Source organism: Procambarus clarkii, chromosome 15 (genome assembly GCF_040958095.1).
Source record: "Procambarus clarkii isolate CNS0578487 chromosome 15, FALCON_Pclarkii_2.0, whole genome shotgun sequence".
Taxonomy (NCBI): Eukaryota; Metazoa; Arthropoda; class Malacostraca; order Decapoda; family Cambaridae; genus Procambarus; species Procambarus clarkii.
In genome coordinates, this window is record NC_091164.1 from 5,134,654 (window position 1) to 5,149,923 (window position 15,270).

At 40.6% G+C, this 15,270-nt stretch overlaps 1 protein-coding gene across 1 annotated transcript; it reads right to left on the reverse strand.

Annotated features, from left to right (window-relative positions):
- Positions 1-296: 296 nt before the first annotated feature.
- P5CS (Delta[1]-pyrroline-5-carboxylate synthase) lies at positions 297-7,569 on the reverse strand. Its single transcript, XM_045743899.2, has 6 exons — positions 6,698-7,569; positions 4,804-4,992; positions 4,023-4,166; positions 2,348-3,689; positions 1,828-2,023; positions 297-1,615 (listed from the first exon to the last, which is right to left on the reverse strand). The coding sequence occupies exons 1-6, from the start codon at positions 6,968-6,970 to the stop codon at positions 1,189-1,191; spliced, it is 2,571 nt and encodes an 856-aa protein (XP_045599855.1). The 5' UTR covers positions 6,971-7,569; the 3' UTR covers positions 297-1,188.
- Positions 7,570-15,270: the final 7,701 nt, after the last annotated feature.

A 15,270-nucleotide genomic window follows, 5' to 3' on the forward strand; every position in this document is an offset into this window, starting at 1 on the left:
TTGAGGCTAGCCCCAAGCCTCAGCCCCCAACCTCGAACAGACTACAGGCAGACATTATAGATATATCCATCTATATTATATGTATAGATGGAAAACTAGGTACAGAACAAAGGAGACTTTTTAATATATATATGTTAAACTCTGTGACTTGTTCATAAATTCTATACTTAAACGAATATTCGGGGTTCAGTTTGGTACCCATTAAGTACCCGATGTGATCTTACCATCGCCCACAGGTTGGGTATTGGGGATCCATACCATAAACAAATTTCTGAACTAGAAAATAAAAGAGAGCATATATGTAGATATTTTTACTGGTATGTCGTTTTCCCTCTACAATATGAATGTGTATTAAAAAGAGATAAAAAAAATTATGTACTCTACACTAGCCAAAACTCTGAAAATAAATTAAATAATTTTTATTGCAGGATGCGCGATTACTAAACATCTGCTTCTAAGGAGTGTTTGAAGACTATTGAAGCGTTCTCAGATGTTCTGGTATATTGTTAGGCGCACTGTGGCTTTCTCAGATGGAATGTGACGCTCTCAGATGTCCCGTTGCGTCATCATATGTACTCCGGCGTTCTCATGTTCTGCAGCGTTTGTGGATGTATTGTTGCATTCTCAGGTTTGTTCTCAATGTACTATAACGTTCTCAGATGTATTGTTGCGTTCTCTAGAAACTGTGATTAAGCAATACGAGTTCAATAAGTACTGATTTAAGGAGGGACTGTGACGAAGTCATGGGCTTAATCTTCCAGCAGTAATGTGCTCAGTTAGTAGCACTGTTTGGAACAACCTAGTTTTCAATTTTTTTGTAGTTTCCATAGTCGTCTCCGCCTCGGTCGTCGTCACTACTGTGAGGATTCTGGTAAAATTCACCTCACTGATCACATTTATATTAATTTTTAGCCAAGATTAATTTTTTCTAAAATTTTGTTCAGTATAGCTGAATCTAAAACAATAACAGCCGAATGATGTATTACGGGCTATTCATGCTCGTGCCGCCTCTTGGGTGGCTTAATCTTATTGAATCAATCGATTGATGTACAATTCTCTGCATCTTTCAAATTAGTGTCTAAACCATTTTCCCTGGTAATATAAATTTTTGGTGAAATCAAAACAATATCTCTTAATATGTCGGGTTTTAGCTGCAGCCAGGGTCTTCGCCACACACAATTTTATCTGTCATTGTCCAATGCTTAGATTATCCACTGACAAGTTGCTATTTTCGATTTCGCCTTCAATCGGCAGCTTCTCGTGAAGGAAGACTCGTTTTCCCACAGAGAATTCCGAAGCTGTGGCGCAGTCTCCCTTCAAGACCCATTTGGTGGTGAGCAGACCGTCCATGCCAACAGGTCCCCGAGCGTGGATGCGGGCGGTGCTGATGCCAACTTCAGCCCCAAGACCCAGACGATAGCCATCGGCAAACCTCGAGGACACGTTGTGGAAGACGCAGGCAGAGTCCACGGTGTTGAGGAAGTGGTCGGCAGCGTTCTGGTCTTCGGTGACTATGACATCGGTGTGGGAGGAGCCGTAGCGATGGATGTGGTTGATAGCCTCGTCCATGTCTTTTACTACCTCGATGATACATTCCAAGTCACTGAACTCCATCCTGGTGAGATATTTGCCTATTACATAGTTGACAGTGGTAAATTGTAAACAAATCTGAATATTACTATTTTCATGAACTGCTGAAACTATCATGCGTGAAAAAAAGACAAATTAAGATAATGCTTGGATGACAGATAAACATTAGAATTGAGGGTAAAACGAATTGAGGATAAGACGATCTCTGTGTCGGTTTAGCATAACACTGGGACTCACTTGAAGGTCTTGGCGACGGGAGGTCCGAAAGTGAGCATGTTGGAGAGCTGAGGTCCCGCGTTGATCGTCACGTTCTCTCGGCGCAGCATCTGGCACACGCTGGAGAAGAACTTGGTGTTATTGAAGACTTCCTCGTGAATTAACAACGTTTCCATGGCATTGCAGGCGGACGGGTAGTCACATTTGGCGTCACGCACTGCAAAAGTCATCCAACATCAGACACAAAACACTTATTTGATGTATGTAAAATTTCACTATGTTATACTTTGTATGTTATACTTTGTATGTAGTAAAATACATCATTGCATTTTAAATGGTATATATTGATAATAAAAAATTAAGAAAATCTTAGTGAATAACTGAGAAAACACCACAACTTAACACAGAATCCACTTAAGAAATATATTTATTTAATCTATTTTAATTACCCAGTATATACCAATAGCATACCAATGTATTTATATTATTTTCATTCACGACTTGACAATAAATAATACAAATCTTCAATTTTAGATCTTACCTATTTTAATAGACTTTTCGACGTCAGCTGCTTTGTCGATGTAAACATGGCAGATGCCCTCAGCGTGACCCAGGACGGGGATGGCCTTGGACTGGTCTTGGATGGAGCGCACCAAGGCTGAGGACCCTCGTGGGATCACCAAGTCAATTTCACCTTCCAGCTGCAGTAAGTCAGAAATTTCATCACGTTTCGTCACCAAGGAGATAGCACCAGGAGCACCAACAGTGTTCAGTGCCTCCTTCACCAGATCCATCAGTACTTGATTGCTCTGAAGAGCCTCACGTCCACCCTTCAGCAATAATCCGTTTCCTGTCGCGATGGCTAGTGCAGCCACTTGAGGCAGACAGTCTGGACGAGATTCAAATATCACCAGAAGAACCCCTATTGGAACAGTAATTTGTTTGAGCTCAATCCCATCGGCTATTAAAGTTCTGGAGAGGGTGCGTCCCACGACATTCTTAGAATCAGTTGCAATTTGGCGCAACCCATTTGCCAGGTTGTTAAGCTTGGCAGGCGTGAGTCTCAAGCGAGAAGTGAGTGCAGAGGACAGGCCTAATTTGGCAGCTTCCTCGAGATCTTTCTGATTTGCTACCAAGATATCCGGTTGACGAGTCTCCAGGAGTTCGGCAAGAGTGAGAATAGCGCCGGCACGGTCGTTAGGAGTAAGACTCTGAAGAAGGCGACTGCCATGGCGTGCATTCTTGGTCAGCACTTCTACAGCAAGTCCACTGTCATTGTTTGTCGTGAAGAAAGTCCCTATTTTACGACCTTTCACGATACCTCTGATCGCGCCTTGTGACAGTCCATTGCATATTACGACAGATGTCCCTCGATCAAGTGCCCAACTAGCAGCCTTGACTTTCGAATCCATTCCACCTGTACCAACTAAAGATTTCTGGCCAAACTCCAAGCTAGCAATCATATCAGGAGCGAAACTATCAATCAGGCGAGAGCCTTCAATACTGGGAGGCATGTTGTAGATGCCATCCACGTCAGTCATAAGGATGAGGAGGTCCGTCTGCACCTCTACAGCCAAGCGAGCGGCGAGGGAGTCATTGTCACTGATGTCCAACTTTTTGGAAACATCTTCATCCAGTACTTGGGGCGGTGGGGTGACGGCGTCGTTGGTGTTGATGATTGGCAAGATGTTGAGAGAGATGAGCTCGTTGATGGTCGAGTTGAGGTTCTGGCGCGTCTCATTGTTATAGAAGTCAGGCTTGGTGATGAGGATCTGAGCCACCCTGACCCCGTACTGGGCGAACATCGCCTCGTACAGAGACATGAGTCCGGACTGACCCACGGCCGCAGACGCCCGCGGTGCCAACATGTTCCTCACCTCTTCCTGCAGCACCAACCAGTAATCATATTAATAACACATCACAGTTTTGAAGATCAAGGAGAGCAGACCCTTGAAGTATGAAGTATGATCATACTTCATAGGATCAATTCTATAGTATGACTGCCGAGTTCCTTGTCCGAAACTCGGGATCAACGGTGTGATTCCTTCCCGAGTTTCGGACAAGGAACTCGGCAGTCATACTATAGAACTGATTAGCAAAAGAACACCATTTGAAAAAAAAAAGCATTAAGGACTTGTGACATAATTTACAAGAGAAAACCTCATTTATATTGCAAGAAGAGTATATCACAGGAGAGAAGAGTAATGTGTGCGTACCCCGCGGAGGCTGTCCCTGCCAGAGAGGGTCTCGCGCATGCTCAGCGACATGAGCAGCTCCTGAGCCATCTTCTGTGCCCCGAAGGCCACAGCCCCCGAGGTCACCATCAGCAGCTCGTGGCCCTCATTCTGAAGCTCAGCACACTGCAACAATAATAGTCATTAAGTAACTGTTACACGATACTTAATATTATGTACATAATCAAAAACACTATTCGCCGAAATTTTGCAAAATCCTGTACTGTAAGCATTTTGTAATCTTCAGTCCTGCCGGTACTAAACAATTCACCCACTAATACAACAAGATAGAGCGATCTCTATCGTTTCTATCCAACACACACCGACAAAACCATGCTTGAAAAGACAAAGATCGCGGTCAGTCAACCCATCCTGTGAGATGGGGAACTTCTTAGCATTTTATAGCTAGCTCTTGACACATACTTCATATAGTTAAGGGTAACTGCATACATGCAAATGTACCTAATTATGATGATAATAAAAATAATTGCTTACCATATACTAATTAAGTAATTATATTAGAGTTTAAACAGGATGGGTCCGAGAACAGAGCCCTGTGGGACTCCGCTGGTGACATCTCGGCACTCTGATGCCTTCCCCCCTCACCGTTACTCGCTGTTTCCTATTGCTTAGATACTCCTTAAGGATCAGTAGGAGGAGGCCTGGTCGAGGAAAAAGAAGACCTGGCCGAGGACCGGGCCGCGGAGACGCTAAGCCTCGAAATCATCTCAAGATAACCCTCAAGTAGTGGTAGTGATCTCACCTGTTCAACGATGGAGGCGAGGCGGCCGAGGGCAAGGCCACAGCCGTCCTGGCGGGTGACGACAGCTGACCCAAGCTTGACGACGATGCGTCGGGCGTGTTTCAGCTGCTCGCGGTGCTGGAAGGCGGCCCGGCCAGCACCCGCCCGCGCGATGGACTGAGAGTCCACATGCAGGCCCTTGAACACGGCCTGTTTGAGAGAGAACATCTTAGATAACAAAAGTTAATCTTAGCCTAACTCTGATCATTAAATACAATAAATAATATATATATATATATATATATATATATATATATATATATATATATATATATATATATATATATATATATATATATATATATATATATATATATATATATATATATGTCGTACCTAGTAGCCAGAACGCACTTCTCAGCCTACTATGCAAGGCCCAATTTGCCTAATAAGCCAAGTTTTCATGAATTAATTGTTTTTCGACTACCTAACCTACCTAACCTAACCTAACCTAACTTTTTCGGCTACCTAACCTAACCTAACCTTTAAAGATAGGTTAGGTTAGGTTAGGTAGGGTTGGTTAGGTTCGGTCATATATCTACTTTAATTTTAACTCCATTAAAAAAAAATTGTCCTCAAACATAATGAAATGGGTAGCTTTATCATTTCATAAGAAAAAAATTATAGAAAATATATTTATTCAGGAAAACTTGGCTTATTAGGCAAATCGGGCCTTGCCTAGTAGGCTGAGAAGTGCGTTCTGGCTACTAGGTACGACATATATATAAATATATATATATATATATATATATATATATATATATATATATATATATATATATATATATATATATATATATATATATATATATATATATACAGTATATTTGACTGAAAACTCACACCCTAGAAGTGACTGGGGACCATTCAGGCTTGTTTGCATATATATATATATATATATATATATATATATATATATATATATATATATATATATATATATATATATTTCTCTACAATTACGAGACAACAACTGTGCTTGCTGAATTCTGAGCAATATTCGTGATTGAAAGTGTTTTTAATTTAATATATTTACAAGGTTTGGTGAATATGAAGTTAAAATACAACAAAATATATAATTTAGTAACAAAATATAAAATGGCCTAAGCCACCTGTATTTTATGTAACTAAATAACCAAATTTAATATTTAAAATATCCCAAATCTAGCAGTCCCATTAATTTGGATAAATCAAGAAATTAAACATTAAATGCCATAAACTAATAGAAATCTAAATACAAATATAACATCCCCCGAAGTAAATTTAAAAACACATTCTAAGATCCCGTAAACTAACCTTAAAACACGATCTAAGATCCCCTAAAGTGACTAAACTTACTTAAAAAATCCAAAAAATTTCTACCACAAACTGACGAGTGATGCGATTAGTTTAAATGCTCAAAAAATAATAATCCAAAATAGATAAAATTGATCTATTAAACAATGGGCACAAATCAAAAATAAAAAGTAATTTAATATTGTTTCAACACTTTCGCCACATTACTACGCCTTGAGATGACAAAGTTGCATTTGTTAAAAACACTGAATTATATAAAAAGAACGGAAAAAAGCTTATATGCAAGTTTCAACGAATATATTTTAGTTAAAATAATCGCATCATTATCGAAAATGTAATTTGATATTGCTACTTTGCATTTCGTTTTCAGATCGGGCATAATAAAAAGTAAACTGATTATGAGGAATAGAAGCAGTTCCTTAAAACAAATATGCAAATATTTCTGACAACAAAAATGAATGAATGAATGACCTGTGCTTTCATCCTTATATATATTTTTTTTCTACATTTTCAATAATCTCAAACGCTGTTAAGATACTCAATAAAGCAAGATACTCGCCTTGAGGTTACCAGTAGACTTGTGACGTATATGATTGACCTGAAACGGGGTGATGGTCATCAGCTTGGGGCTGCCCAAGATGCCAAAGGAGCGAGGTCGGTTAGCACCAAAGAGGGAGACGCGGAGAGAGGCACCCTTGGCTCCGTTCTTGGAGTACCAAGGGTTGGTCGCTGGACGGATCGTTGGCTGCTGGTTGCTGTAGAGTGTGTCAAAGGTCGCGATTTTCAGAGGGAGTCGGTTCCGGGGACCCAACACCTTGTGGAGCGGTACCATTATGGTCCAGTTAATTAAACTTTCTTACGAAAACATAAGCTGCACGAGGCAGAGTGAACACCTATAAGATGCAATAATGAGCAGAGCTGCGCCTGAAATGATGGCGGAGGAGGGCAGCAAGGCTATAAATATGAGGTCAGGACTGGCCCCTCGCTGCCGATAGCGGCCACTCCAGCGAAAGTTGGGAGGAAGTGTCGTACCTGGGGCGCGAGGTCACTGTCCATCAGGGGGAAGTGACGTTAAACTTCGTTGTCATAACTCACAACAGTTTCGACTTGGTCCAGCAGATTATCTATATATATCCCTCTCCGTCCTCCTTCGTATTCTGATGTTGCAGGGATGAGGCCGCCAGCGGCCAGAGGGACTCGCGAAGGTCACGCAGACAAAGTTAGACGCAGTACCCATAGGAGTTGCTACTTGGCGTACGACAGGAGCTGAGCTGTGGTGCAGTGTGGTGGCGACCTTTCCTGTGCTGCCGTATATAAAGCAAGCCCGGAGCACGAGCCCGGCGCGCTATGGAATATTCCCAAGTGTAACTCACCTCACCGCTTCTCGCCCCGCCTCCTTTAACCAATACCGCCCTCATTATTTACCTGCAAGAATCATCAGTCATTTAGAACAAGTAATATCAAACAATATTTAACCCATTTTGGAGATGATAATATGAATAATGTGAGAGGGTTTACTAGTGAAAATATACCCACTTTAATATGCCGGCATTAAGAAAAAAAGAAGCGTGTGGCACCGAGCCCTCCACGCACTGACCAACCCAAAAAAACTCGCCAAGTCTGTTGTCAAGTGAAACGCCAGCCTACGTATAGGAAAGTTTTTATATTATTTCGGGAGAGGAGAGGCACCATCTGAATTTATAACGGCTTCCCACACTATGAATAAATATACAAATGATAGAAAAGAATTATTGATATAATTTAAGGAACGCTGGGATACCGTGAAGCCTATAACATGTAGTCAATTAATTCCTACAGCCTTATTCGGTATCTCCGACTCTCCTTTGTTACCCAATCAGTATTTTATGAATCAAGAAGGTTATCAGAGGAGCTGTGATAGAGCGCTGGTGTTTCCGGAAATGGAAGGTGGGAGAGAAGGAGGGTGTACACGAAATAATATAATCAATGCTATATTTTCGCCTATAATAAAGTATTTTCATCAACGATAAAGTTGCAGAGTACATCAATTATTGCCTTGTGTATTTATAGGGGTTTCTTCTATATAAAATTTGTCTCGGAATAGTAGTCAGTCATTAACATATTCCATAAAAATTAGAACTTATTTCTAGTGAGATCAGTTATAATAGATTTATATAATTTTGAGAAATAATTTCTTTACAAATTATGCAGATTTTCATATCATTTCAAGAAAAATAAGTATAAAATTTAGGGGTTTAAAGTTCATGTTCTGTGATAATGAAGCACTTGTTTACTGAGAATTATACTATTGTATATAAGGTAGTATTGCCTTGTAAAATTTATGTATAATATGATTTATATTGTATTTTCTTAAATAAAGATAAAACAAAAAGATTTTCATATCAAAAGTTTTCATAAAAGTCATAAAACTTCAGTCATGGACTATATTCAGGACACAAAGGTACTGTTATTGCCTTAATAACGCTACGGAGGTTGTAGACCTTCATAACCCTCCAGAGGTTGATAGGCTTTAAGCAACTCTCAACATTTCATTTTGCATTTCAACATTTTCTTCCGCAATAAGAAGAAAACTTGCTGGATTGTTCATCATGTCACTTGTACCTAGACGCAGCTGGGACTCTCAACATGTTACAAGTTACAGATGCAGAACTAAACAACATGAAAGGCGGACGTCCAGATGTTAATCCCAGCTGATGTGAAAGGGTAAGATGGGGAGAAAGGAAAAGGTTAAGGCATGAGAAGGAACATGTAGCTGAGTATTACGAGGTGGAGGGCCCAGAGTTGGGGGCTTGTGTTAAAATATATTATAATTAATTTTGTCGTAGACAGGAAACGTGTGTGTATACACACACACACACACACACACACACACACACACAGTGTGTGTGTTTATGTGTATGTGCGAGTGCGCGAGTTGAATATTGATTCTATTCTACAGATGGAAAAACAAATATATCATAGTTTTACATTATTTTTAACCCCCTTTTATAGTTCGCTAGGATACAGGTGGTGGAGGCTGGCTACAGGTGGTGGAGGCTGACTACAGGTGGTGGAGGCTGACTACAGGTGGTGGAGGCTGGCTACAGGTGGTGGAGGCTGACTACAGGTGGTGGAGGCTGGCTACAGGTGGTGGAGGCTGACTACAGGTGGTGGAGGCTGACTACAGGTGGTGGAGGCTGGCTACAGGTGGTGGAGGCTGGCTACAGGTGGTGGAGGCTGGCTACAGGTGGTGGAGGCTGGCTACAGGTGGTGGAGGCTGGCTACAGGTGGTGGAGGCTGACTACGTGTTATATTGACTGGCAGTGGAGGTTGACTACAGATGGTGGAAGATGGCTACAGGTGACGGAGGAAGGCTACAGATGATGGAGGCTACAGCTGGCTACAGGTGAACGAGGAAAGCAACAGATGGTGGAATGCATCATATACGCTTGCCACCTCGAGTTGGCTGTGTCACACACACACTGGTGAAGTGTTGACGCTCGTTTGGACAAAATACCTCACCTAGAAGCTCGTAAGTTGAGATAATGATCACTACCTTGGCTCTGAGGGCGGTAACATACACACAAAATACTGGATTAACAAATTTTCATTCATAGGCTTAAGACGGACAATTAAGATGACCGGATAGATATAATATCAGGGGGGTTATATTAATCATGGGGCTGATCCTACCATGGACTAACCCTACCATGGGATGTGCGGTACCCACCAGGCGATACCTATCAATTATTGCTAAACCATACACCAATCCCCGTTATTATTGTTATTTGTATTATTGTTGATTATAATAGTTTTGTTACCGTAAATAATTTATTATTTCACTGTACACCAGCTTGCTTATTGCAAGATGTCTCCCGGACGCAACAATAACAATACTTGGAACCTGCCACTCCACAACCCGAGGTGTGGTCACAAGGGTCGAGTATTTACACACACACATGCGTTCCTCGCTGGGGTGACCGGGAAGAGTGACTGTGGGAGTGCTGGGGGATGGAGGGAGGGTTTGGAGGTGGCGGGAGGGTTTGGGGGGATGGAGGGAGGGCATGGGGGGATGGAGGGAGGGTTTGGAGGCGGCGGGAGGGTTTGGGGGGATGGAGGGAGGGTTTGGAGGGTGGAGGGAGAGCTGGGGGGATGGAGGAGAGGCTTGAGGGATGGAGGGAGGGTAATGGATGGATGGAGGGTATGGGGGGGATGAAGGGAGGGTTTGGGAGGTGGAGGGAGGACTGGGGGGATGGAGGAAGGGCTGGGGGGTGGAGGAAGGGCTGGGGGGATGGAGGGAGACTGGGGGGATGGAGGAAGGGCTGGGGGGTGGAGGAAGGGCTGGGGGGATGGAGGAAGGGCTGGGGGGATGGAGGGAGGGCTTGAGAGGATGGAGGGAGGGAACAGAGAGGCAGGTGAGTTTATATCTTTGGTGATAATCTTCCCACTTGTGTATCGTGGTCCGCGGTGCCAAACATATAAGATATTATGAAATGAGCAGTTTAAATTGAGTACATTACGTACTTCAAGGGGGAGTAAAAGTATCCTGAGCAACACAAGGGGTCGAGTGAAGGGTGTTCTAAGCAATACAAGGCGTCGAGTGAAGGTGTCCTGCCCAACACAAGGCATTTGTTTATATTCACTATATTATAACGAACATCTATGCATTTTGTCTTGTGATCAGATACACGTTTTAAACTTTATGTTTTAAAGTTCATTATATAATTTACTTTATAAGTAACGGAATTATTATCTTTTCTCAAGGTAACCTTTGTTCACGTAATCTGTCACTTATCCACTATACTGACAGGTCCAAGTCATCATGGAGCACCTTACTGTTCTCCGAATTTAAGAATTTAAGAGTCTCCCATCTTAGTATCATCGACGAACTTGCTTGTTTCTGCTATTAGTTTCTTCATCTGGGTCGTTAGTTCAAATAGTGGGCCCACATGGAGAAGAAACACAGTTCCATGTGTAACTCTACTTATCACCGATTCCCATTCATATCATGCCATATTTATGTCAAATTTGCATTGCTCATCAGTCAATCGCACGTTGATCCAAGAAAGAACATCAATAATCCATTACACTACATGTTGAACAGATCTCAAACCCTGTCCACGGAGACAAGAAAATATATATACACGTGTTGGTTAGCACTGTATATAAATATATGGCCTCGTCTGCGGCAGAAATTAAACTAAAAAAGAAAAAGAAAAATATAGTGTGAAAGTTTCTGAGACAGCGTCCTGTGTGGTAGGCTATCTGAGATCTAAGTCCACAAAGTCTGTCCCACTGGCCAGTATCTCGGTTTCTGTACTAATCAGAGAAATGGGTGGAGGACGTCTAAGTATGTAAACAGTATGAAGCACGTGGGTATAATTAGGATAACGGTATGGCGCAAATGGGTATTATTAGGCTAAAGGTTTGGCGCAAATGGGTATTATTAGGCTAAAGGTAGGGTGCAAATGGGTATTATTAGGCTAAAGGTAGGGTGCAAATGGGTATTATTAGGCTAAAGGTAGGGTGCAAATGGGTATTATTAGGCTAAAGGTAGGGCGGAAATGGGTAATCCTTTCCCTAGAAAGAGTTACAGAGGCACATAATCGGTTCAGGAACTATGGGTTCAGTTCCTGAACCGATTATGTGCCTCTGTAACTAAATACCGAGTCCTGAGCTCTGAAAAATTCATTATGAATTATTGAAATTGAAATATTGAAATTCTTGCAAGACAGGATCAATTATAACATTTGGGGCTCTGTGATGATATGAAACATTGATTTACTGAGAATTATATAAACTATATGCGGGCGGCTAAAAATGCGCCCGCTAAAATTGCGGGCGCTGAGCTTAAGTATGACATTGGTTTTTCCTTATCACGTCAAGTTCTTGCTCTACAGCATACACCCATTTTCGATCAATCGCTATAAAAAGGTATCCAGTTAAATTAAAATGATTTCCACAATCACCTCAATTCTATCCTTTTAATTTGATGTAAAATACCTTCTTGTTGACCAAGTAAAAGGCTAACCATTTCAAGATCCACACATATGATCAAGTTATGGCCATCGTATTTCAGTAACTCGAGAAAGGTTTTGATGTATCCATATTCTTCTTTAAGGTGTACACAATGACCAATGGAACTGAACCATGTGAATTTTCATTATAGAGTTAGACGTACTTTAGGCTCCTTTTGGAACTATCGAAAAACAATACCACCTGGGTATCTTATCTTGAGGTTATCTTGAGATGATTTCGAGGCTTAGTGTCCCGCGGCCCGGTCCTCGACCTGCCCTCCTTTCTGTTACACATCCCCAGGAAGCAGCTCTTAGCAGATGTCTAACTCCTAGGTACACATTTACTGCTAGGTGATCAGGGTGAAAAAAACTCTGCCCATTTGTTTCCGTCTTCGCCGGGGATCGAACCCGTAGCCTTAGGACTACGAATCCCGAACGCAGTCCACTCAGCTGTCAGGCTGAGGCCCGTCAGGCCCTCATGGTACGTTGTAGAACAAATGCAAGACAAAAACTTAACTCGATAGGTAAAAACTGATTTTATTTTTGAATTAAGCTCCTCAAAATTAATTAAAAACAGATTTAAAAGAATTAAGAAATGCCCAGAGACCTGAAAGCTGCAGTATTAAAAGCTATGATAATTTTTGTAATAATTTTTTGAAATAGTAAGCACAGTAACCGGACCAGGCAATGTGATGTAGTCATTGCGCGAATTTGCCTTGGCTATAGGTACATCTGGCAGGTTAGCGAGGCTGAGCCACTACCAAAATATTCAGATTGCAAACTCTCTGACAAACCTTTAATGCATTCACAAGAACAGTATATTATTGAATGTGAAACCGTAAAAGATTTCAGACCTCCTGGCCTATTGTACCACCAACTGTGTAATTACTTCATTAAATCTGGTGTACTGGACGACAACCTAACAATTTATCCAAAATTTGCTTGTCCATTTTGAAGAATGAAGAATTTCATTTATATTATTTTTAAACTGCATCTCTTATGAAGCCAACCCTGCCCTTGTGTGCCAGTGCACAATAGGAAGTTGATTTTACATATTCATGCATATAACATTGATTGTAACCAGGATATATATATATATATATATGTGTGTGTGCTTCAGCCTACAGTTTAGATTTATTGTCTTGTGTATGACCCTCTGTCCAGAGTGACAGTGAATACCAGCATAATCCTCATTTTAATAAGACTTAATTGAACTCTTCAGATTACGCAAAAGTGTAATTAAATGTTGTCAATAAAGATGTTATTAATAATGAAGTCCCTGGGGGTAAGAGCGAAGAGAGCTTTCTCTAAGAATTAGGTCGCTGGCTCGTTGGCACCACCAGAGACCCAACAGGTGCCAGTTTCCTGGTGCCTCAATATGGGGGTATCCAGAGTGGGAAACCTTCTAGTGTGTCCTCTGTTCCAGTCAGGAAGCAGAGGAGCTCCAAGAGATCCACAAACCTTTAACCTTTCATTGTATTCACCAATGTATAACTTGTAACCCATAAATGATGTATTAATATACGAAAGTACTTAAGGAAATTCCTGTTTAAATTTTCCTCCGTGGTCTGACACTTTCATATATATATATATATATATATATATATATATATATATATATATATATATATATATATATATATATATATATATATATATATATATCAGGGGCCTGACAGCTGAGTAGACAGCGCTTCGGATTCGTAGTCCTGAGGTTCCGGGTTCGATCCCCGGTGGAGGCGGAAACAGATGGGCAGAGTTTCTTTCATCCTGATGTCCCTGTTACTTAGCAGTAAATAGGTACCTGGGAGTTTGACAGCTGCTACGGGCTGCATCCTGAAGGTGTGTGACAAAAAGGAGGCTTCGTTGAGGACCGGGTCGCGGGGACGCTAAGCCCCGAAATCATTTCCAGATAACCTTAAGCAGATCAGTAGTATAGTGCGTGGAACGAAATAATCATCGTGGAACTTTCCGCGGTGGGTTTCCATGCCGGCTGTTTCTCAGGGCGGTTACTTCCCCATATTCCAATTGTCATTCCAATTTCGAGATCTCTTGAACATAGTTTTATTGTCTGTTTCACTGTCCCGAAGCAGCTTTTCCACGGTTCATTTTAAATTGTCTCTACTTGCTTTGAGTACAGAGTATTGACCTGTATGTTGTCCTCTTTGGAGTATTGGCTCCTATGTTGTCTGGTGTAGCGTGTTGGCCCCCTACATCGTATACGGATAAAGAATTGAAAACACTCGAAACTTTATCAAATGAAGCCATGCGAGTCATCTTGCTGGTAAATAACATTAACCATCTTCTGTGGTTGAGTGCTCAATAACTTACTACTGTGCTGTTTGGACTATACTTAGTCCATTGTATACAGAAGGAAATTATATATATATATATATATATATATATATATATATATATATATATATATATATATATATATATATATATATATATATATATATATATATATATATATATATATATGTGTGTGTCTTCGTGTCTATATATATATATATATATGTGTCTTCGAACACTGATTGGTATATTGTTATATAAGTGTGTGTTTTCTGTAAACTGTAACATTGCAATAAAATCAAATAAAAAAAAAATAAATAAATAATAGGGGTGGTAGGAGAGGAAAAGATTAAAGTATTCAGTGAGAATCCACAAGGTCTTCTCTGAACACTATTTTCTTCTTCGAGGATGTGGGTCCCTTTAATTAAACCAGTGGTGGTACCCCTTTATATATATATATATATATATATATATATATATATATATATATATATATATATATATATATATATATATATATATATATATATATACATATATATATATATATGCTAGTTAACAATCCCTGTAAATTTATAACCACTTCTGTGGTAGGACAGAAGCTAGACAAATAAAATTTATATAGAATCCGTGGTAATATAAAAGTTTTTAGAAGAACATTACACAGGTGTGTGATGAAATGCTGCCAAAGTTTCATGCTAATACGAAGGCACATTAAGGAATTTTTGAAATGACGTCAATAAATACAAATCTGGAAACAGAACACTAACATTGCGCGCACACACACACACATTACATGATAAGTACGCGGCTTAACCTGTTGACAGGCTCAGTGGTGTGA

What these genes read in the sequence shown, in the direction of transcription:
- P5CS (XM_045743899.2), bottom strand. Translation starts at nt 6,970, where the DNA reads ATGGTACCGCTCCACAAGGTGTTGGGTCCCCGGAACCGACTCCCTCTG. An exon ending in AGTCTACTGGTAACCTCAAG is followed by an intron (nt 4,993 to 6,697) that starts GCGAGTATCTTG and finishes TCTCTCAAACAG; the next exon opens with GCCGTGTTCAAGGGCCTGCA. An exon ending in CGAAAAGTCTATTAAAATAG is followed by an intron (nt 2,024 to 2,347) that starts GTAAGATCTAAA and finishes TGACTTTTGCAG; the next exon opens with TGCGTGACGCCAAATGTGAC.